The 24,425-nt window shown below is 43.4% G+C and overlaps 2 protein-coding genes across 3 annotated transcripts in view; both read right to left on the bottom strand.

The window, feature by feature from the left end:
- The window catches only part of abca4a (ATP-binding cassette, sub-family A (ABC1), member 4a), a 35,719-nt gene extending 29,219 nt beyond the window's left edge, over positions 1-6,500 (bottom strand). Inside the window, exons 1-6 of the mRNA XM_040126487.1 lie at positions 6,435-6,500; positions 4,991-5,084; positions 4,728-4,869; positions 4,329-4,468; positions 2,206-2,333; positions 761-958 (exon numbers count right to left, since the gene is read on the bottom strand). Of these exons, the coding sequence (XP_039982421.1) occupies positions 761-958; positions 2,206-2,333; positions 4,329-4,468; positions 4,728-4,869; positions 4,991-5,084; positions 6,435-6,500 (768 nt within the window). The remainder of the gene's footprint in view (positions 1-760; positions 959-2,205; positions 2,334-4,328; positions 4,469-4,727; positions 4,870-4,990; positions 5,085-6,434) is intronic.
- Positions 6,501-7,464: 964 nt separating this feature from the next.
- Positions 7,465-24,425, bottom strand: part of arhgap29a (Rho GTPase activating protein 29a) — a 35,024-nt gene continuing 18,063 nt past the window's right edge. For both annotated transcript variants that reach the window (XM_040126488.1, XM_040126489.1), the window contains 20 exons: positions 23,658-23,754; positions 22,726-22,798; positions 22,214-22,274; positions 21,535-21,681; positions 19,910-19,974; positions 19,700-19,810; positions 19,480-19,560; positions 18,596-18,778; positions 18,070-18,207; positions 17,703-17,893; positions 15,672-15,841; positions 14,822-14,950; positions 13,374-13,472; positions 12,876-13,039; positions 11,667-11,855; positions 10,822-10,959; positions 10,276-10,511; positions 9,868-10,183; positions 9,622-9,730; positions 7,465-9,452 (listed from right to left, as the gene is read on the bottom strand). In XM_040126488.1, the coding sequence (XP_039982422.1) occupies positions 8,482-9,452; positions 9,622-9,730; positions 9,868-10,183; positions 10,276-10,511; positions 10,822-10,959; positions 11,667-11,855; positions 12,876-13,039; positions 13,374-13,472; positions 14,822-14,950; positions 15,672-15,841; positions 17,703-17,893; positions 18,070-18,207; positions 18,596-18,778; positions 19,480-19,560; positions 19,700-19,810; positions 19,910-19,974; positions 21,535-21,681; positions 22,214-22,274; positions 22,726-22,798; positions 23,658-23,754 (3,668 nt within the window). In that variant the 3' untranslated portion in view covers positions 7,465-8,481. The remainder of the gene's footprint in view (positions 9,453-9,621; positions 9,731-9,867; positions 10,184-10,275; positions 10,512-10,821; positions 10,960-11,666; positions 11,856-12,875; positions 13,040-13,373; positions 13,473-14,821; positions 14,951-15,671; positions 15,842-17,702; positions 17,894-18,069; positions 18,208-18,595; positions 18,779-19,479; positions 19,561-19,699; positions 19,811-19,909; positions 19,975-21,534; positions 21,682-22,213; positions 22,275-22,725; positions 22,799-23,657; positions 23,755-24,425) is intronic.

Consider the following 24,425-nt stretch of genomic DNA (forward strand, 5'->3'; position numbering starts at 1 on the left):
AGTCTCCTCATATTCATGTTTCATTTTCAATTACCTAAATGGGGATTTTTTTTTTTTATGGGTCAGTTACATTATTAAATTATACTGTCAACCAGATAAATGCTTCCATTAGACACACGCCGTGGCTAAAAGTTAACACTTAAATGACACTGCTGGAGAACATATCCTGCCAAATCCTATATTTCCCTATGCCAGCACAACCTCAGGTCATTCAGCCTTGTCTGACTTGGCTGAGCCTCGTCCGACTTAACCCTTATAGATCTTTACAGCAAGTTGGTAAACGTGGCAACATCCCAAATTGGACTCATCCAGTTACAGCCCTATACAGGCCTCTCCTCTTCATAAACTGACCGGATAACCCTGTCAACGCAAAATTTACGCATATCACAAATTTATAATATAATGAATATAAGTTTTATACTGTCAGCCTTCAATGGATGGCTTAAAAGAGTCTTGGCGTGCTTATGAGCAGTGTGCAAATGGAGAGACAGGGCTGCGGGCTTAATTAGGACAGGATGGAGTTTTGATTTGGCAGATATTACTCAGAGGTTAAGTAAATAAAAAGCTAAAACCATTGGATGATAGGCTGAAGCTTTAAGCAATCTACAGCTTACTAGAGGTAATTATTCCAGGTTCTGTTTATCTGAGGAAGTTGGTCAAAATCTACATTTTGTGTACCTTTGACAGGATCAACAGGTTCCATCCTATAAAGCTAACATCCCCATGAGCCCCATAAGTCCCGGGATAAACAAGCACTGACCAGCCGGAATAGCTTGAAAAAGTCCACGTTGGCGTAGAATTTGTCCTCGATGATCTGCAGACGTTGTTGGGTAAGGATGCACATGGCATTGCGAACGGCATAGAGCCCTCGGCGGCTGGGGAAAATCAGGAATCGCTCTAGCAGGTTCAGGTTGCAGGCAATATCTTTTAAATGCAAGTCTGGGACCCCGAAGGCAAACTGGGGAAAAAAAGTGGACGGGAGATGTAGGTTAGGGTGACTTTTAGCATTTAGATACTGTCTTTTATCTTAGCTTACAGGTACAGTAGTTCCTCTTTTTCCAAAGAAATTTCCAAAGCACTTCAGCTGAAGAAATTCAGTAGAAGCCTCTTTGGCAGAGGTTCAATGCTGTTTGGCAAACTCCCAGCAGGCTGTCTTCTTTTACGCAAAACGCCTTCCGTCTAGCCACTCTGCCATAAAGGCCTGATTGATTCAGTGCTGATCGGATGGTCGTCCTTCCGGCAGGTTCTCCCATCTCTGTAGAGGACTCCTGAAGCTTCTTGGTCATCTCCCTGACCAAGGCCCCTCTTGCCCAGTTACTCAGTTTGGCCGGACGGCCAACTCCAGGAAGAGTTCTGGTGGTTTCAGACTTCTTCCATTTGACAATTATTGAGGACACTGTGCTCCTGGGAACACGCAAAGCTTTAGAACTGGTTCGAGACCCTTCCTCTGATCTCTCTCATCACAATTCTATCACAGAGGTCTGCATGACCTGTAAATCTGAGGCAACTGCACTTGCCTGCCAAATAGCCACAAAGCTGCAAGCAATGATTCAGCGAATGAATGTGTTTAGCTGTATGAAGTTTGCCAAAGGGATATCCCTGGCTGTTTTTTCAGCCAGAATCATTAAAACCACTGAACCAGATGTACCGTATCCCTCATAAAGCTTGTCAATTCCTCAAACACCAAAATGGAATAACTGTTTCCTGAAACACTGCTGCGTCAACAAATCGTGAGTTTCTGGTCTTTCACATAAGATTTGTTGTTAAGGTTTACAGATTCAGACTTAAATCAAAGAATTGTTCGATTCCTGTGAAAAAGCAAAAAAAAAGTAAAAATCAACTCCAGGATGATCAATAATTCTAGCATGGATTGCATTCAGATTGTAATGCCAGTCAACTGCCCTCTTGTCTTTTACTTCTTCATTTGAAATTGCCAAAAGTTCTAAAAGGCTTAGATTTGTACCAAAGGGGCAACGCTCTCTTTACGTGTTGTTGTGTGAAGCACTCCGGCAGGATCCAACCTGGTACCAGTCAAGACTGGCAGATGTTGACTGCCAGTCTCTGCATTGGTTGTGTTTCTAACACAGCTGTCGGAAAATGACTGGGGTACTGATTTATTGATGTTGAAATGCTACAGTATGTGCTCTTGGCTATTCAGCCCCATCACGTATGCGTGTGATTATGCATGTATGTGAGTCTGCGTACCTGTTCGGGCCTGATTTGAGAATTGACTAACTGATACACCACAGACTCTGTCAGAGGAACGTCTCTCAGCAGGAATGATGTCAGAGTTTCGTCGTCCTTCAGGATGGTCTCCACTTTTACTCCTCGGCCTATATGGAGAGACAGGGGCAGTTCATTGTGAGTGAAGAGGCACGTTTATGACCGGTCTTGGAATGTACCTTCATGTGCTGCCGGGTATAATGACTATATGCTGTCAGCCAGCACACATTTATTAAAGCTCCTTTCGAGTCGCGCAGTGGATAAACTGGATAAGTTGAAAGAATCTGGTTACTTCTGGGCAAGTTGTGACAAATCTGCAGCAATAAAAGGATAGGAACATGGTGTGAGGACACTCCATCTCCACACTGTGTCATTTTTTTTTCCAGTGGCCTGTCTGTGCATGAATAAAAAGCTACAGTACATACTGTATAAAATCAAGAGAGGGGGAGGAAATTGAGAAAATATGGGTTTCAGAGGGCCAGAAGAAAGACAGTCCTGAAAGCATGTTTCTAGCCAAGAGGGCAAAATGTGGTCACTTTATTTCACTGGGTTTCTAGGCCCTTTTTGTTAGATAAGTGGCTTCGATCTTGAAATCTTTTTTTCAAGCAGAAACATTTTTGTGCTTTCTTGAACTTCGCAGAAAACCTTTACTGCTCTACTGTGACAAGTGGTGAGAGAAAAGTGTCATATCTGCTGAATGTAACCACTGGTTCTTGTGGTGAGGTTACACACACCGACTCGCTGACTGCTGACACAAAGGTCCTCGGGGGTAGCAAACATCTGGGTAAAGCCACACACAAGAGTTAAAACAGATACCTCTTCACCTCAGTGTTTCTTTTGTACGGCCAATATGTAGTTGAATGTGCGAGTTGGGCATCCAACCGTTACATGTGGAATTAAAGATGTACAAGGTGTACATGAAGGCAACATAACACACTGAAAGCAGGCCTCTCTCTTGGATACATTACTAGGGGGGCACATACACCTGGTTGCACTTGCTCACAACCAGGGGCCTTGAAATGTGATCATCAGATCCACTCAGAGATTTTCTGTTTAATATGACCAGTCATGATGAGTCAAATTCATCAGTTACATAACTTGGTTCTCAACATGATTCATTTTTCTTTCTCGGGGCTCATGGGAACTTGTGTGGAATGTGGATCCGTATCTCTGTAAGCTCTGTTAGTCCATCTGCATATTTCTCCATGAGAGTGGCAGCGTAGAGAGCGGCCAGACGTAATCATTCACAGGCTGGAATGCACCCAGCCTCATTCCACTCCCATCATAAAGATGTATTTTGCCGGCAGGGAAACATGCTGTATATACGGGATAGATCTAGATGTAAATGTTGGCGTGGCCCGTGGATCGTTAGCATGGAATCCCTTGATATGGGATCCGTGTGTCTATGTTCTGTATAGGGAGAGGAGTGTGGATGGAGGGCAATTGAAATGCCAAATAAATACCAAGCAAACGACATGCTGGTGGTGAAAGTGAGCAGCTTATGTTACGGATCTTTCTAAAATCAATACGATTTAATCCCGTTGCACTGTACAGGTACACAGACTGATGGGAAAAAGTGTGAGGTGTGACGTAGACTGTGACGTGGTTTTCGGACCAGATGACGGTTCCAAGCCTATCAGTATCAATATTATCAATAATAACAAAAAGGCATCTGGTTTCGTTTACTTGCTGGTTGTGATTCCAATTTCTAAACAGTCTGCACACGTGTGTTACTAGAAGTCATGGCGTCACTGTCACGTGCTTCACATGCCTCACGGTCAGGACAGCAAAACGTATCATTTAGGTGGATATTTTAACAAAGTACAACAGCAATACAATTAGGAGCCAAACTCTATATGTTCTTCCAGGAGCAGATGGCAAAGGACAGCTTGCAATTCTACATGGAGTCGTGTTGTTTAAAAAGCCTGGTTTAACACAGAAAGCCCTCGCTGGAAAAACTCAAAAGCTCATTTTTGAAACATAATTCCTCCAGTCACACCTACTCCACTGGAACAACAACCCAGAGTAAACTCACTGACCTCGGGTTCGCCTCAACATACAGCGATGTTTTTGCAGTGTGTTGATGAAAAGCCTGGAGCACTGACCTGAGACCTGTTCGGGATGGGTGCGCAGAATATCCATGAGGCTACTCATGGCATTCAGTTCCCGCCAGAGACGACCGAGCTGCAGAAACTCTGGATCACTAGAAAGCAGCTCCTGGGCATCTGAGTAGAACCGAGCCAATCTAAGGAGAGAGGAAAATAACAGATCACACACATGTAGTCTTGTTAAGAAACTAGATTATTAGCATATGCATTCACATGTGACTGTATGCACACTCAAGGCTTGGAAACAGTAAAACATAGTCCAAAGAAGTTTGAACGAATTCTTTTCTTTTTTGCATTACGTAAGTCTGCCTTTTCATCTCAGATCAAATGTTTCATAGGAATTCAACATCTCTGGCTTAAATTCATCTCCCTCTACCAGCCCAGCGTGATGCTGACATGGAGTAGTTGTAGTTGGACACGAGGCCAGGAGATTCACCACGGGTGGGGTACTGGAAACAAGGGTTGTTGGCATTACAGAAGATTCCCTGGATCCATGGCAGGACCCCTGCGGAGGGCATGGCCTTGTTGGGGAAGTGGCCTAAGGGAGAGGGGACACTGTTGGCTTTGTGTGCTTTACACAAGTAGTTTATCAGCATTTATCAGTGGGCTGTCGTGGAGCGCAGAGGAAATTGCTCCCGAGGACAGAGGTCTTTGCTTACATTCATGTTGACGATAGAGTGGATTCACCCTTCTTAGCCAGACCAGTCCCATGAACAGCATAACGGGCCACATGATCTCCATAAAGAATCGCACCTGGTTGAAGAGCACAACATAAACTTTCTGAAAATGAGCAACGTGAACTTTGATAGCAGTGAGTGAGTCATTTATTTATTATATGAACAGATGTTAACCAGAGTTTTTTGTGTTTGAAAAATGCAAAAAAGTGAACTTCTGGACCATACATAAAGTGAACTGGCACAACAGGCCGATGATGCCTCAGCACTGAGTTCTACGTCAAGCAATGACAAGTCTCCCACGGGTGTGGCAGTCTTGGCAGTGCGCAGCTGAGTTGTAATAGGTCAGTATGATGCTACTAAATATACAAATCCAACATTCCGATAAATATTACACTGGGAAAACATAATCAACTCTGGGTTGAGTGGCTACAATAGAATGTATGATGTTTTATATGATGAAAAAACTGTTATTTCACGAAATCTGGCTCATGACTTCCATCAAACTTGCAAATTCTGAAAACTGAAGATGCTTTTAAAATTATGTTACCTTTTTAGTTTAGTCTCATGTTGTACAGACTGTTAAGCCCTTTGATGCAAATATGAGATTTGAAATTTTAGGCTACATCAATAAACCAGACTTTGTTTTAAAAATAAATAACGTGAACTCACCGAAAAGAAAAAGGAAAAAAAAAAACCACCAACCTTTATCTGTTTGCTTCTCTCTCTTCACTCTGTGCTCACATATACAGTATTTTAACACAGCTGAATTTCCAATTAAGCTGTTCTCATTTACACGTTTTCCTTTCTCTTGTCGGAAATAGTGAACAGAAATAGTGACCGAAACGCGGCCCGTTAGGACGACGTGTTAACCAGCAGTCGCTTCCAAGACATTTCAAAGCTGCAGCTCTGCTGCTAAAATCCTCATTTTAAAACCACGACGTCATCTGACAGAATCCCCAGACACATAAGTGAAAGACAACGGCTGAGCTGTGATTTCGTCTCTGTTTACTTGTAAAATCAGTCAGAGGAGAGTAGCTGAGGTTTATCCATAAAGTTGCTAGATTTGTTGCTAGGTGCCTTTGTGAAGAAAAGTCAATAAAGGGGTTTGAAAGGTCAGTAAATCTAGGGACAAATTGTTGGCAACCATTTTGTGTAAACAGCCTCCTGATGATGTATTAGAAACTGTTTTCGCCAATTCTTTTGCAAGGATATTGCAGGGATATCTTGAGAAGTTCTTTTGCAGGGATATTTTCATAATGTATTGTACAAGTTTGGACTGTGTAGATGATAGTGTCCAGGGTCCCCTGCTTTGAAGAAAAAATGGGTTGGTACCATTTGCAAAGAATGAGAAGTGAAGGAATTTTAGTGAACTGCAACCCTCATCGGGATAATTGGAGCGTGTAGTTGATGAACGACAAGATTTTACCCTCTGCCTCTTGCGGATGGTCCAGTTCTTCCACAGCAGGAGTTTGACCTGTCTTCCGGCCCCCATGGCTCCTCCTTTTCACCCCCGCAGGGGCTGGTACCAGCCAACAAACCTGTATTTGACCAGCCGGCAATACTACTATGATTGAAATTAAGCCACCTTACGCATTACAAAAAGATCAACAGCTTTAAAAGATAATTGCATCTGGAAAGCTAAATTTTGCGGATCAGGTGTTATGTACATCACAGAGCTGTCGATTCGTCCAGTGAGTGCTCCATGTGAAAGCTAGCAACAGCTCTGTAATGAGGTTAATGAGCTTCACATTTTACCTGGTAACTGTGCATGACTATAGCCCTTTCCACAGTCTACGAACATGCTCTGGTTACTATTCATGGTTAATGACACCAACAGAAGCACCGAATAATGCACGTTCCTGTTGCATATAACCAAATGAGCTTTAATCTAGGTCAGTTACAGCTATTATGCAATTTTGCGCCTACAACATCGCTAATGAGATATACTAGGACTAAATGTCAAAGCATGTAGCGATCACCTGTAAAACAGACCTACCTCCCTCAGAGGAACACTCGCACCGCAGACCGATACCCAGGAATTAAAGCATAACACGGCGTATTCTACGGAGTGTTCCTTGAGGTTGCGAACACAGCTTGTTTCCAGACCTTGTGAATAGTTAAGCAGATTGATTTAATCTCCTTTCTCAGTGCTGGGAGACTGCGACCGCCTCTCATCCATTTGTAGAGACCTACATGACCTAACCACCTGACCCTCATTACGCCGTATAATCCTACCAATGTTATAATCTTACCACTTCTTAAGAATAAATGTGTCGATTTCCATTACAATTGAACAGTCTAATCACAGGCCATCGTGCTGTCTGGTTTGCTGTATTACATGGATCAAGCTTTTCTTGCTAATCAAAAGCTCAACACTGCATATAGATATAATCACGGATATAATTCTTCTAAAGTTTTAAACTTTGGGGGGGAAAAAAAAAAAAAACCCATCATGATTGGAAGTTGTCAGATATATTTTAATAAGTTACAAAAGGGTGTTTGTTTTCGTGTACCTGTTTTTTTTACACTGAACTTTTCAACATTCTGTCAACCTTGTACATTACCATGAAAAACAGATACAATTTAAATAAATGATGCATTTCCTATTACTTACAAAGAACCTGTAAGGTTTAGGTTATTGATAAAACTACTAAAGTTTTCAAAGGAAAATGAAAAGACTTTGGCTATCAAGAAATGTAGATGTGATATTAAAATGAGAAAGATAATGCCATGGCATTTCTAAAAGCTTTTCAGGACAGACTGAGTTGACAACATACAAGTTCAACAGTATAAAAACAAGTGGATGTACACCCTTTGCAGCTGGTGCTTCATAACATTAGCAAATGCCAATACAAATTTTCAGTACAGCGTGTAACAAGGGTCATTATATTGCTTTATACACAGGTTATTAGCAAAATTATTAATTATACCCTAAATGTAACAGTTTAAAACATTCTGACTCACAGTAGGTAGAAACAGGACTCAGAAAAGATTTGTGGAAGAGAATGGATGTCAGCTAAGTGCACCAAACTTTTTTTTTTTCCGATGTCATGGCTACATGCACCATTGTAACGATTCAAACATAGCTTTTTGGTATATAAACATACATCGATAGTGAGCGTGTAAGAACTTTATACAAAATATTCAAATAAATGTAATTGCACAGCTTTAAAAAAAAAATAAATATTCTGATCAGGTGCCAGAGTGAACTGAGCAAGTGATTGGTAAATGAAATACTGCTGAAGCATGTTAAAATTATACAGCATTTTAAGTGCATCCTGTTTGTCTTTTGAGGACCAAAGGTACATTTAATTCTCCACACGGTGCCCACAGTCATAGTACATCTGGCAATTGTCTTTGCAGAGTCACTGCAGTTGTTTTTTGTTCTCTCTCTCTCTAACAGAATATGGCACACACTGTTCACATTCGAGCACCGCTTCTTAGATCTCCGATAGCCCGTGACTCTCAGAGGATCACACAAAATGAGCTTCTCGATGTTCTACCTCTTGGAGGCGCCTGGGCCGTAGTCTCTGGTACACCGGTTTGGCCTGGTTTTGGCCCAGTTCCTCAGGACTAGAGCTGGGAGACTGAGACATGGCCACCTGCTCAGCCTCCATGTCCTCCTCAAGAGGCTCGTCAACCGACACTTCAATCTCAATCCCCAACTCCTCCTCCTCCTCGTCCTCATCGTCATCCTCCTCCTCCTCCTCCTCCTCCTCGTCTTCTTCCTCAGCGCTGTTGGCCGACGCACAGTTCTGCAGCGCTGTAGCTTTGCTCCCTGACGGGGGCTTGTAGAACGTTCCTGGGGGAGGCTGGAGAGTCCTGGGAGCCCTGAAAGCCGTCGTGACGGGGCTGTACTTGGTTACAATGTCCTCCCTTCTTAAAGTCCTGCTGGGTCGCACTGCGACAGTGTAAGGTCTGTTGGGGTAGATGGTGCTAATAGTGCTGGGCCCGCTAGTTCCAAAGGAGAGCGCTGATGGCACAGAAGCTGATAAGTTGCTGGCATCCACTGCTGTGCTCTCGGTGGACGAACTGGCCACAATTTTGACAGTCCTAGAAGCGACATCGTGCTTGTACTGTTTGTCCCAAGTTCTGCGTAATGTCTGGGTGTCAATAAATGTACTCCGGTAATGTGTGGCCACTCGCAGCTTTGTATTCTCGGTTTCGTCCACCTCTTCGATGGACTGGTCACAACTGCCTCCTCTCCTGACGGCTTGGTCAGTGCTGTTCCGCGTGTTATTCTCGTCCACTCGCCCTCGAATGAGTATCCGTTCAGCTGGCATGCTGACCGGCCGGGACGAGAGTTTGTTGCGAGGGTGTCGAAGCTGGACCCTGGCGACTGTGATGTGCTGAGAACGACAGAGCCCTCTCTCGCCAGATTTCAGGCCTTCGGGGATACTTGATGACAAAACTCCATTGAGGGGCTCTGAGTCCACTTCATCAGCTTTAAACAAAAGATTAGAAAGAGGTTAGACTTCAGAAATTCATAGAAGCTATCCAGCAGAGAGCTTTAAGAAAAAAAAAAATAATAATAATAAACTAACTCTGGAGCCTAATAATAATACTAACACTGATACCCTCTACCGGTTTTCTAGCTTTGTAACAACACTGACCAGCTTCAAAGTCACTTCCATCCAGGCTCGGCATGGTCTCCTGAACCTCAGCCAGTAAGTGGGAAGAAGGAATAATGGAGGAATGCCTCTTATACACCTTAGAGGTCTGCTGTAATGGCAAAACAGACGAGGACAGACAGCAAAGCATCAGTGTACGACGTTATGTTAAACGCACTGTGGGTATTATTTTGATACGGGAGCGTATTGCGTGCCGTCGTTCCAATTTTTAGCATGAAAACTCATTACCTCCTTAATGTCTCCCAGCGACTTAGAGTGCCTGCTCAGCTGCTGCTCCTTCTCTTGGTGGGAGAGGCGGTTGTCTGGGCGGTGGTGGCCGTCACCCTCTGTCGGCGAGGTGCCGCTTAGGGGACTGAGGGGGGTGTCGAAGACCATCTGATAGTGTCTGATCAGGAGCTCCACAATGAGCGCCTGATAGGGATAATCCACCAGAGAGGAAAGGGAAACCTCAGCGTCCGCCTGCCTCGGCTTGATCAGTGTTGGGCCGAAGATAATACCCAGGTTGCTGGCTGTCATCTTATTCTCCTCTGAGCGCTCTGTCACCCTGGAAAGGAAGGAAAGGGAGAGGAAGACTAATCGGTCGTCAAATTCTCACATCCCTACCTGTAAAATGCGCCTAATGTGACGGAGGCCTACCGGTGCAGATGCTCCATTAGGAACTGCAGAGTCTTGTAATGAGCTGGTGGCAGCTGCCTCAGCAGGTCCTTGATCTTGAAGAGGACCCGGTTGAGCTCCACGCTGACCTGGGCCGGGGTCACTGGTGCGGGACTGAGCCGCAGTGCCTCCAGTTCCTCCACAATGATACTCTGGCTTTCCTTGGCCAAGCCGATGAAGTCGTTATAGAAACGGAACAGGATGAGTGGCTCCGGAAGCTGCCAGGGAAAGCATGGAGAGAAAAAACGAACAAGTTAAAACAAATTAAACAGGGAAGTTAATAATAAACAGAAACGACCAAAATAGCATATAAGCAAATACACAAGTGGGAATTACGGGATGAGAAGTGGGAAATATGTGCCACAGATAAACAAAGGCAGACAAACACCACTGCAGTGGTTTTGTTAGCGGAGCTCACTTTTAACCATCTCATGTCCTTATGCGGGGTGGCCATCTTTGCAGGTGTAAGTAAATTCACAGTACCTAAATACCTATTATGTTAAGGACAAGATTTGAAAAGCAGCCCACCTGTCTCAGGTAGAGTTTGAGTACGTTGCTAATATCGTGGGGATAAAGTTCGGAGAGCTCCACCAGGTCCTTGCCGTTCTCAAACGCCTGGCACAACTTCTCCACCCGAGACTTGGCGCCATTCACACGGTAGATACCCTTCAGAGCACAAAAACAAAAACGCACTCAACACAGGAAAATTAGGTGCAACTTTCTGGCTGACCGTGGTGACTCTGGGTAATGCCGAATATTAACAGGATACGTCAAAGAAGCATCAACACCGTACATCCTGTATGACGCATTTACAGAAAGTGCATCCGGACTTTAAAATCGCAGAATGTGGGTTTAACAATTATACAAAATAACTTCAACTGAATTAAATTCACACCCAAACATTTTCTTTTCAGTTTTAAACAAGCTCATTAGTGTTCGTTCGGCGCAAATATCAATCTGGTGCCAGGACTCTGTTTGCAAAGGTAAAGCAGTGCATCGTCATTATTTCTCCGAAATCACCGTTCATTTTGAGACCTTAGAATAATTCACACAAAACATTATGACTGACAACGCCGGCAGCCTCTACCGGCCCGACCACTGAATTTTATATTTTGAGTCATAGTAACTGGATCCAATTAAGTGACGCTAAAGAGAAAACATTTGAGGAAGCAACGACTGGAGGCAACAGATTTTTTTTTATTTTTATTAATGAGTAATATCATCACGAACAATACAACTGGCGTAAGGTGGAGGCCACCTCCAGTACCAATCACCAATCAACTTTTGTTATTATTTCAATAGTAATTAAACCAATGAAAGCCTCTGTTAATCTGACAATAATCATTTTATCTTTCATATCTGACGGAAAATACCTTAATGTTGAGCGCTCTGTTCTCGATTTCTGACGTGCACTTCCGTATGATGAAGGGGATGCTGTCCTGACTGTTCTTAGCCGCCTGCGTGAAGTCGATGCCGAAAAGGTGAAGCCTCCCCTGCAGCTTCTTATGGCCACACTGGATGGCCAGGGTTTCCAGACACTTCTTGTGGCAGGCCAACGAACACTACACACAAGTTGACATGTATCTCAGTCACACAGAAAAGGCTTAAAGGCAGAGGAATAAAAGGTGGAACCGTATTTTACCCCGCTGACCATCTTCATCGTCAGTATAAATAAAAGCCTGGATAAAAGCAAATCTAGTGCAAAGTAAAATAATTGCAGAAGAGCATGTTTGCGTCCTACTGATGCACACATACTGGATTACATCTGGGACGTCCCGTGATCTATTTCAAATCTCTAATTGAAGCTGCATGTTGAGAGGGGCCGATGGACACCCGGTCTCTGCAGCTCTCCTACTAAAGCCATTCAAACCATCAAATCCAGCTGGTTCGGGGTCTGAAATTTGGGCACAAGAATATGTTCCCACAAAGTGGCTTCTCTGTGAGCTACCCTTTGAATTAAGACAAAAAAAGCAAACGAGGCAAGCTTCATGTCTAGTAACCCATCGAGCCAGTACCGTGGAATGATTCCAATACACTGCAGAGCTATGTTCTTCTCAGCCAGTATCTTGCAAGTGTGTTTACCGGCATTTTATAACCTCTTTAAAAAAAACAAATCCAGTAACCCTTTTGTTATTATCTTGTTCACTGTGTGTAATAAATATGGAGAGAAAGTGGATCTAAAATAAACGGGAGGGGGGGTTCATGGGGTTGATGGGGGAGACTACTCGTAAGACAAACAAAAGGTCTTCAGTTTCCACTGCCCGTTCCCCGACTGAGACCAGTTGGAGGATTACGTCTCCGAGGAGAGCTTGTGGCCAGATTCAACTTTCCCCTTTATTCAAATGTTTTGATGAGGGGAGAGGTGGTCTCTCGCTTTTGTTTCTGTCTGATTTTTTGCACGCCATGAGTGATAAAGAACCTGTTGTGAAACTCTGGCAATGTTCAGCCTGAGCTTGTAATACTCTGAATGCTGTGGACTCACTACATTTAATGAAAGGTCCAAATAGATGATCGTGGCTGGATCGCATTTTATTCTATTCGTTCTTAAAAAAGCAGAAAAAGTCAAAAGAAACCAAGGTTACCTCCTCACACTCTGCTCCATGAAACACCACCAGGCTATCACACTCTCGACACTTGGAGGGCGCTCGGAGCTTCCTCAGCTTGTGGGTCTGAGCCGCCTTGGACATCTGGGTGTTTCTGAAGGGACCCGGGGAGCTGGCTGTCTCTATGACAATCTCGCTTAAACCTGCAGAATGAAAGAGGAGAGAGCATGAGAGGCCCTCATCTTCCCCTCCCTTACATACTGTACGAAGACACTTGAATCCCACTGAGGTTATGGTAAATAACCTCAGTGGGAAAGCGATCATACATATTCACAGAGAAAATGTAGGTAAGGTAGGACACAAAATGAAACAGACAATCTCATCGTTTCAAAACCGACTTCCTAGGATGTTACTGCCAGACCAAGGTAAACATATGCTGCGTAATTAAAAGGATACTTTAAGAACTAACTAACGGACAAAATAAGTCGAAAACCTGAGGAAGAGAGGGAACATTTCTGAGTGTTCGGTTTGACTCACCGTTATCAGAGGGCGAGGGAGGCTCTCTTTCATCCAGGTCATCAGCAGAAGACATGGTGCCGGTGGAGGGGGTTCTGGGTAATCTCCTCTTGAAGTCTCCTGAACAGTAAGGCAGAACACACCAGTGAGTCCACATCTCACATCACGGTCCCATCAAGTCAGCTCTTTTCTTTTCTGTTCTCCCTTTTTGTACATGACACTGGTGGCAATGAGGAGTGCTGAGATCTGGACTGAGGCGGCAGATGAAAAGGTGTGGTCGACTGCATGTTGATGACCAAACCCCCCCCCCCCATCAGAGGCTTGTCGGGTGATTCACACGTCCATTGACTGACAATAAATTCCAACAGACCTTATTTTAATAATGCTGTTGATCTTCTGAGTAGCCAATGGGGAGGCTCATCCCTTGCTGGGGATAAACTCCTACACCGTTTACACTCTGGGTGTTGGTGGATGAAGGTGGGGGTTGCGTTGCACGTACTTAAGTAGCTTTCATCATTTTGATATAGAGTAGCTTACAGTTGCTAATAGTTGAAAAGCCAGCTACCATCCTCCCCAAGCCAGGGACGCGTGGTCAATAATAAATTCTTATATAGAAATTAGTGCAAGAACGAATGAAACGGGGCCTTGTGTTAGTATCTACTGTGCAATGGTTTATCTAAAGATCTCAGTCAGACCAGTAAATATCAACAGTACGTGTATAACATGCCCATTGTTTGCAGTAGACTATTTGTGAGTGTCAAAGTGTCGGACTCTACTTAATGAAAGGGCTGTCAAAGCTCACCTGATGAGGGGAGCGGTTACCAAAAAGGTCTCGAATGACCCGACACACGTCTCAATACATTCTTTCCACCTGTAAACACTTGCAGGAGGCCTGCTAGATCCTGACTTGTACTTCTACACAGATCTGTACAAGAGCATTACACTGTGACACATACGTACTGTAGCATAGCAACAGAGGAAACGCAGAGAAACCCAACCACCAAAGCTGCGATTTTATGTTTGTGTACATTGTAGTCTAATACAGTTAATGATGTTACACAAAGAGGCACCACTGTCAGTGGTTGCTAAGCGCCTGGATTCTCAGATGACATGCCAACAAAGTTGGGTGAACATCAAGTTCACAGGGAAGAAGAAAAAAAAAAGAAAAAAAAGTGTGCAGGCCTCTGGGGCATTTAAGACAATCAGCGCTGAGGAATGCACCTCCTGTCCATCATTTGCAACGTGCTGTTGCTTTATCAATGACGTAAGTCAGACCCGCCTGATATTTAGAGCTAAGAAAAAAAAAAAAATCAAGACATGTCCCACAACTGTTCTGCAGGACACCATGCTTTATCTTTCATAGTGTTATTCATTAAGAACGATCTGTGTTGTAAAGAGAGCTATATTCAATTAGAGCTGAAAAAGGGACGAAATTAGCTACACTTCCAGGTGTGTCTCCACGGCCCTACCTGGGCTTGCAGTGGGCGAGTCCATGGACCGGGACTCACTGCTCCCTCCGGCACTTTCTGAATCGCTGCACATCCCTCCACCCTGGCTGGCCGTGGCCCAGGGACGAAATGGGGCCTGAATCCGAAGTGCTGGATAAAAACAAATTTCAGCATTGAAAGGCAATAAATAACATCTCAGTCACGATCTCTATAGACTGGACCTACGGCATCACTGTTACTGAAATCTCTATGTTACTTGATGAGCCTTGGAATCAATCTCAGTTAAAAGTGACATTGTTTGTGTGTGCACGTTTGTCTATAATAAATGGGCCCAAAACATGTGAGCCCATTAACCCCCGATGCACCGATTAGCACAACACTGGCTGAAAAGATCAGGATGGATCCAGCTTGCAGACGTTAAGTAAAACTAAACAAAGGACATAACAGCACAAGGAGAGTGGCTACGGTTTAAAGCTTCTGTAACCTTTCACCTCAGATTCTGCAGTTGTTGCGTGTCATTCGCAAAGCAACTTGTCTTGTACCTTGCTCCACTACCAAGGAAAGGGGAAATGCAGAATGTGCTTTCTTCTCTGTCTGTTCTTACGATGAAAATTCACCCCGTAAGATTGGTAAACGATCCAAATGATAGCTCTAGAAACCAACCTATGCTGTCAGGTTTCAGGGAGGCGTCAAACGAGCACCTAACGTTTACAGACGATGATTTCAAGTTGACATCATGTTGACTGCGTTTGACAGGTAACTACCTGTTTCTCCAGCTACTTGGCTTACAATTTCAACAGGCACTTGCGGCAGTATTATGTAACGATTGTTATAAGAGCAGCAGTTAGTACGATAATGTAAACTTTCATACTTTGGATGTCTGTGCTACTGTTGGAGCGCCTTTCTGCGATCTTGGTATGTTGGGCATAGATGGGACTCTCCACGTCGTCTCCACCAAGGAGGTCAGAGGTCACGGATGCCTGTGACAGGTTACTGTGCGATGAGTGGCAGCCACTTGGCGAGCGCTTGTTGAAAGGCATCCTGGGGAGGAAAATGATGAAATATCAATCATTATTTGTGCTTATATTCCACAATCTTTGGATCTTTCCAGAATTTTAGAAAGTCCTCTCAAACAATGTCTTTATCATTGGACACTAAAAAGAAACCTCACAGTTATATATAAAAAAAATTAAAAAAAAAAAAATTCATGGGAGGATAAAAGGAGGTTTTATTGTAGGTTTTCCCAGATTTACATTATTGACACTCTAGCGTGTTTCTACAGAGATACCCTGGTTCAACAGATTTTTTTTTTTTTTTCTTTAAAAAGGACAATGTTTGATCGAGCCTCAGAAAACTGACGTCGATATAACAACTTTTTGTGAAGGTATTCTTGGTGTTCAGGGGAAAATTGCTGCATTTAGGTCGATTTCGACAAATCGCCTATTTGTCGCAACAGACTTTATAATCTATACAACATACTGCACCTTCTGTCCTTAGACCCTCAAACTGGATTAAAAATTCCAAGAACAGCAGAGCACATTCTATCGAAATTTCTCACTTTTTTTTCGCCACGATAAGCCGTGAAAATGCTATCGAAACTTTGAAGAGTACTGAGAGTGACCTTAGTCTCATATTGTAGTCTTGCAACAACATCCCTCTCCTCAGACACATTTAAATTAGATCGATATCTGTAATTCCTACACTGCAGAGTGATCACGATATCATGAGATCAGCCCCACTTCACCATCAAAGACAGCAGTTAATTAGAGTGGAACGATGATTAACTGACTCTGATAGGCTTGGGAATGGCTGATGTGCAAACCATGCCAACCACTGTTAATGAAAGTATCCCACTGTATCTCACAGTAGACAGTATGTAGGTCAGCCATCTATATCTAAGCTTTCGAACACCACTGGTGAGGATGCATGTGTGTGTGTGTGTGTGTGTTTCATTTCCTCTCTCCCAAGCTGAATTCTTTTGATCAGCGTTGGGGGGGGGTTGGAGGTGTAGAGGGAGAAAACTAAGTGAGAACAAAGCACTCTCTTATTTCTATCTGTCTGGTGTGTGTGTGTGTGACCACAGACCTGTGTCAACAAAACTCTCTCAAAAAGGAAACAAACTTTTTGCACCAAAGCTTTCACGAGAGCTGGGCGCTAAAATTTCCCAAATAAAGAATGACCACTATGTTTTTTCGTTTCTAGTCAGAAAGGATGTGTGTGTAGTTCGAAAGCTACTGAGAACTTTCAGCGAGGTTCAGTAAAGCTGATGGCAAGCCCACTGCCCCAGCTCCTCTCTCCCGTGACCGCAGTCATTTCCGCAGGAAGCCCCGGCCAACCCAATTGTTTTAGGCTTTCCAAAACAAGCTCTCTCACTCAAGCGCTGCACCTCACCAGAGAGGTCTACGGTAACAACGTATTTACGACCGCTTGTTTACCCTAAATAAACGTTAACCTTCTCACAGACTCCTGTGAGCTTCAGAAGCCTTGAGCTTCTGTTATAGTATAAAAATAAAAAAGTCATATAATTGTCAACACTACATGTAGAGACTGAAACACTTCTTTTTTTTTTAAGTGAAAATTTCAAATGATGTAAATGAGAGCGGAATTAAACTAACATTGTCTGTGACTGTTAACCGCTCTGAGAGCTCTTTAACTGTCTTAGAAAAATAACTCTGCCATTTCTGTGATTAAATCGGACAAAGTAAACAGAAACACCGATAACTGAGGGGTCTGTCGTAGTTAAATTTAGACATAAAACCTAAAGCATCAGATTTCACTTTAATTCGAAGGAGATATTCCAGTAAGGTTCATGAACTGTGGCTCTATTAATAAGGAACCCGCTGTTTAAAAGCAAAGGCTGTGATGAGATTAGCAAGAGAACCATAGCGTGGTGGTGTCTCACCCCGTGCTCTGTGTGACAGCCGAATCAAACGAGTGGGACTCCAGGTGAGGCCCATCTGTAGGCAAGTTCCTGACAAAGTCGATGTAGCGCTGGCCAGGCTCGTACAGCTTGGCATTTTCACACAGACTCTGGTGGTTGACAGGGAGGGATACAACCTGGGTCTGCTGGAGCTGGAACCAATTGACTGTCACCTAAAAAAAAAAGGAAACAAACATCATCATCCTGCAGGCACTGCCTCCACACATTTCTGACACTGTAATAAGACGTGGTTCAAATCTAGGACCTAGTGCCTCCTCTTCAGTTTGGCCTGGTCATTCCAGTCAGCCGAAACCTCAAGTAAACATTTTCAGCACAAATCCAAACTCACAGCCTTGAGGGTGAGGTCGCACTGAGAGACCATCTCTCGGAGCTGGGTGATGATCTCGCTCTTGGTTTTGGCCAGATCCAGTCTCTTCTCTCCAACATCAATCTGACAGGCCTTGCTGTGCTCGCTGGCCTCCTCGGCCTGCCAACGGAAGGAAGAGCAATTATTATAACTCTCAACTCTCTGGCTGGTTCAATTTTGATGAATACGATGGATGTGCGGCTACACTGACAAGTTTCGTTTTGCCTGGTGTAAGCCACATGGTCAGCAGCTGGTGAATCATAGATGCTCGTGGGCTCATTTTCTACTCACAACGCAGGCCACAGTTCCCTTCGGTCTGTTTGCCGAGAGCTGATAACGGCCAAAAGAGGCTGGTATTCTATTCCATAATGGTCACATTTGTTTTTTTATTTAGGAAAAAGTCTAACTAACTCAAAACAGATGAGTTCAGGGCCGACAGCAATCAAGACTGTACCACGTTTGTCCACGTTTGCGTGGAGCAATCAGCCCGACAGAGGAGGTGCTGTACCTTCTGCAGGGCCTCCTCCTCCAGCCGGCGCCTCTTCTCTAGCTGTTTAGCTGCCGCTGCGCCCCCCCCTCCTCCGATCTGCTCCTCCTCCAGGCGGCTGGTGGACACCTTGGCCTTCTCGTATTCCTCCTGCCGCTGGACCTGCAGCAGCCGAGCCTTCCTCAGAGCACCGTCTGCCTCATGCTGAAGATGTACACATATTAAGTTATTACACAGACACAGACACACACACACACACACACACACACAGCAGAAGAGCAGCTGATCGCTCCACTTTCCCTTTGTCTTTCTTCCACTGAAATGAAAAAAAAAAAATCACTTCTTAAATCACTATCTTAACTACTTTTGCAGTGATACACACAGGAAGCTGAAAAAATACATAAAATATACAGATTGTGCAAATCTTTATGTACAAACCAAAAGCAGGTGTGTGGTACAACTCCCACAATGCCAAGCAAAGCTACCACAAAAATCTGATGGCTTTTATGGTTACATCCACTTTTAAGTTGATCGTAATCTGTGACAATTACCTACCATTAAACACCACGTGCAGGGGCTTAACTACTGGCACTTAACATTGAAAACTAGGGTGATGTTAAAAACAATTCATTTACAACTAACTGGTCATGAGCAATTGCAGAGGTAAGTGCTATTGGCTAACTCAATGATGCTTTTTCTATTAGAGCTGCAACAGAACGATTGTCCTGCCAGACTGCATGACAGCACAAAGCGTTTCTAGGGATGTGCGTGCTGGGCTTAGGCGTTTCAAGAGCATTCTTGGACCGAGCCCGCGGTGTCCGTAAGGGGGGGGGGGGCCCTGCAGATTGTGTGCGTATCTGTGTGGGGCCCTCTTCGGAGTGCACCGTTTACGGCCGTCAACTCACCATCTTCTTCTGCTCTCTCTGCCACTGCTCCTTGACCTCTTTTCGGAGTTTGTCCAGCTCGTTCTTTCTGGCCAGGAGAGGCTGGAAAGGGACACATAACCCCCCCAACACACACACACACACACACACACACACACAGTCAGTAAGTCCTCTTGTTTCCATTAAAACACCCTGGACAAAGTCCCGTTTCAGAAGTGCATTCATTGTTTTGCTGGATTACCTGCATGAATTTGTTGCTTTGAAGTACTGCTGCAGTGTGAAGTACCAACTGGCTGTATTCAGTGTCATTTTTGAAAGCAGTCATGTAGATCTCACGGAAAGGCATGAATTCCTTACAGGAAGAGGACAAAGTCTTAATGTTTATCCTTAAACGGCTAAAAGGTGGCAGCAGAATCGAATGCAAGACAAATTAGCAGCAGTATCTACTCACCTGCTGACTTGCAAGTGTCTTGGCAGATTCGGCCATTTTGGCGTAACTCTTTGCACACTCGATATCTGAAAATGTACATACAATTACTTGAATGTAACACATACAGTGCTCTCTACTGGCCTGCAAATTGTCATTTGTGTGTGGGCAAATATTTGCAATGTGCTGAAGTACCTTTTGAATTAACTGTTAGATCCTCTTTAAATACACAACTGACTGAAACCTGCTTAAGCATTTTCTGATTACATAATACAATGTCTTTGAGTCATCGGACAAATCTATAAAATTAATCACTAAATAAGCATTAGCCAGAGTGGAAGTGTTAAACAAAACAAGCCGTTTGTCTGATAGCAAATGTACTGTACAACTTGACTAAGTGCTTTGCGTCACTGTGTTGACTGGCCGAGTGGATAAGTATTCGACTGAAACCATTCATTGACCAGGGCACCTAACAAAAGCTCTCACACTGCACATTCAACCTTGAGCCCGAATAAGACTCCATTGTTTTCAGTTCAGTTTAGGTGATTGAGCAAAATTTCTCTGGAAATTGGCCCAGAATTAATACCCACGTTTGTGCCTGAGCTAAATTCTGCGCTTGCAGACAATACCTAGACTAATTTAAAACATTGTCATCCACCCTGTGTTGCCTGTAGCTATGCTTGAAGAACAACTGAATGTATGAACCAAAAAAGAAGAAAAAAGTAAAATCATTGTAATTGTATTGCTTATGAAAAATCTGTAACTGTAAAGGGACATTAGAATTAAAAAGCCATCAGGAAATACGTTTGATTACAAACAGGATGTCCAATAGGTTTTTCCTAGATATAGTAATAAGAGTGGGCATTCAAGTGGATGAAACTGCATGTAAACTAAGTACAACTGAAAACTGTCTAATATCACAGTGAATCTGGCGTTATTTTCAGATGCTGCTTTAAATTAAATATCAGCCAGTGTGTTTTGCTTATGCTTTAGTCACTTGGAGGTTTGAGCTTCACTGTGCAGAATGATGTAAGTGCAGAGTTTGACGCTAGAAGACTGTTTTCACATCCACAAAGGACTCAAAGTTTCTCTATCCTCCCCTGAACTCTGGAGTTTAACAGGTGTAAAATAGGTGCACGATTCTGTGCCATGAAGCCGATCGTGGTCCAACATGCAACGTACACAACTGTGATGTGAAATTTCCTGCATTCTCATAGATCCATGATTTTTCAGTGACAGAGACCGAGGTTTAGATGCTATTAATTTGTTGAACTGGGTAATTGAACTTTTTTTTGTGGAAAAACGATATCAAACTTTGACTTAATTCCAGAGCATTTCTATATGTCTTACAACATGTCTGGAGGAGATCTTTACAACTTACCATACCACTGTTTTCATTAGACACAAAAACAAGCGTTTAAGAGGGTGGTGCTTTTTAAGACCCTAAGTGCACATGGTATGTACTTGAAAACATCTTATAAAGATAACCTGACACGATGTAGCATGTAATGAAGTATGTAATGAAGTACTTAAGTTAAGTACACGGTCCATGACACTAACACGACAGCTGACTTTTGTACTTGAACGTGATAGGTGCCACATGTCAGAGACACTCCTGTACTTGTTCCTCCGTCTGTGCCCTAACTCACCCATGTTGAGACGTTTTTCCACCCATGCCAGCAGCTCCTTGGTGTACTTGGACCAGGCCTTGGCGTACAGCAGCGCTGACTCCACCCCGCTGTCCTGCTGCTGCAGTGTCCTGTCCACCTCTTCAGCCCGAACCGGTGGACAAGGCCCTGTGACAACCACGGGAATCCCACGAGGGAGGTCGTAAAAGATGGGCTTACAAATGACCGGCAGTGACCAACCCCCAACCGACATACCTCTCACCACTGCTGGACGTATCACATGTGTGTTTACCTAACAACGTCTGTTACTGAGTCGGTGAGAAAAGCCCACGCTGACCTTGTGCGAGTGTTTTATGGGCTAAGAGCATTTGAGGGTAAGCTATGCTGACAGAAGACTGACTGCTGGATGTATTAATAAGTGGTTAAGGAGACTGGTCATAAAGACTTGAGAGCTTGTAGTGCTCTTATCCCATTTAACCCTACAGACACCGCTCTAGGTCTGCCTGCAATGGCAGTGATGCAGCACAAACAAGGCCATGACCCAGAACAATCAAGCTGCAACAGAAGCAGTGGCTCAGCTTGAGGATGATTTATGAACACGTTTTTTTCTCCAACAAGGAGGAGGAGGATTAGTTTCCCCCACACTTTCTCAGAGCGGCACCGGAGTACAGTAGCTGCGTGTTATAGAGATCTTTCTTACCTGGCGGATCATCTTTCTCAGGGCCGGATCCTCCAGATTCCACGGAGAGGTTCTCGAAAGACTGAATAACAGACAGACGGACAACAATATACCAAGGGTTTGGATGAATTTCCTATTCAAAGCAAACACACTCGTAACAGGGCTTATCAGAACCTCGACTTCCTCCGTGGTGAGCTTATAAAACCTACTGCAGGAAAACAACAATGCGTAGAATTAATTTGCAGAGACAATTCAGGAACATGCGTCAACCTGCAAGCTCTCACTTAACCCCTGAACTCTGCACTCTGCTGGGTAATTTTTCATATCTTTTGCCTGAGAATTCAGGGGCAGAGGGGCCACATCCTGGCGTTAACAGGACGGTGAATGAACTACTGATAAATGTGTGTACAAGAATGGGGGCCTCATGAATATACTAATATCAGCCTGTTATTTTTGATGCAAAGTACAACTACCTCACTTGTGCTAAATTAAGTGGATGGAACAACAGAATATAAATATTGCACTTTTCTTACCCTGCTTCTTTTAGTCAGGGGGAGCCCCAACACTGATCCATTCTCTACATCTCCCATAAGGAAGTCAGACACTCTGAAGGAAAACAAAAACACAAACCGATAGACTGGGTTGAGAGAGGGCGAAATTGATCAGATAAAAACACATGCAAGAGGAGTCTGTTTAAAACATAACTCAAATCATCATTGTGTTTTAGTATAAAGGGTTTTAAAAGGGGAACCCCAGTTCTTTAGTGTTGCACTTCCATAAAGTTGGCACCCACAAGAAACAGATTTTGTAAAAAGAATGGTCAAAACAGATGCACCGAGGGCTAAGAAATCCTGTCTCTAGCATGGGTCAAGCTCCAAAAGCATCAGATCCTACAGTTCCCATAATGCAACTCAGCAGTTTCTTTTGTTAGACTTTCCCCCCTCCCTCCTCAATGCCCACTTTTCCCCAAATCCCCAACTCCGGTTTGTAATGCAAGACTTCTATTTTAATATTTATATTTTTATTTTCTTTCTTTATTTATTTTTTCTTTCTTCAAACTTTGGAAAGCATCATGTGAAAAATCAGTGGGGTGTCCCTCTAACGTAGCGGATTTGTTAGCCTGGTACTTACACAGACAGATTTGTAATGCTTCATTTATTATTATTTGGTTCTGGACCTATTCTCCTTTTTTCATTTATTTGAAGGCTTGATGGGGATATTTTTTCCAAATTATCCCCATTGTTTTTTGTGACCATTGTTAATTGTTGATTTCTATGTTACCTGATTTGTTGAATTACATTAATTATATGCTCTTAGAAATGGCAGGGAGCAAATATAGTTGCTCTTTAAAAAAAAAAAACACTAGCCTTGATTAATAATAATGATAATAATAATAATAATAATATTAATAATACAGTCAACAATGGCCAATCAATAGCAATCACAGTGATGACATCATACTTACACATTGCCAAACGTGAATGCCAATGTGTCGATAGCAGCGTAGATCTCTCCAAAAAGCTCCTGTTTGTTCTCTTCGTTCACCTCCTTAAAGTTCACTCCTATCAAATTGTGATGAAGTAGGATAGAGTCAAGTTTTGGTAGCAAACCTAAACCCTGCATACTGAAGACATCCTGTGATTAAGGCATGATACCGATGACATGATTCATCATCCTGTGCATGACGTCAAGAATGGGAATCAATGAAAGTCACTTCTGAGTCATGCTTTATTCTTCAAAATCACTCTGAGAGCTAAGGAACTGTTCACTTCATATCTCAAACGTGCAGACATTTTAAAAATTGAAATGTCCCCCAGAGGCATCCAAAAACAACTGTGTACCTTACGTCAGAAGAGATAAGCAAAGACTGCCAGTGTGTATATTTGGCCGTAATCTGGAAAAGCAGTGGTTTCCTGCTATAAGTCTAAACACAGTGATGACTGAGGACAGAGTGGAGGGAAAAACACCAGCGTAAATACGGCTGTAATCAGTCTTCACAATAAACTTCCTGTCCTGACTGAGCAGAGAGAAAAATAAACGGGGAGAGAGATGCTCAGAAAATGAGACCAAACACCAAGCAATAAATCACTGACGTCAATGCACCACTCTGATGCCTCCGTGAGTTCCTCAGTCTTTTCTGCTTCTTTTCTCCAGAAGCAGAAAAGGACGTCAATGCCTGACCCAGAGCTAAAAAAAAGTCGCCAAATTGTGTTGATCCAATTTTGAATGGGTT

The sequence above is a fragment of the Xiphias gladius genome, chromosome 5 (assembly GCF_016859285.1).
Source record: "Xiphias gladius isolate SHS-SW01 ecotype Sanya breed wild chromosome 5, ASM1685928v1, whole genome shotgun sequence".
NCBI lineage: Eukaryota > Metazoa > Chordata > Actinopteri > Istiophoriformes > Xiphiidae > Xiphias > Xiphias gladius.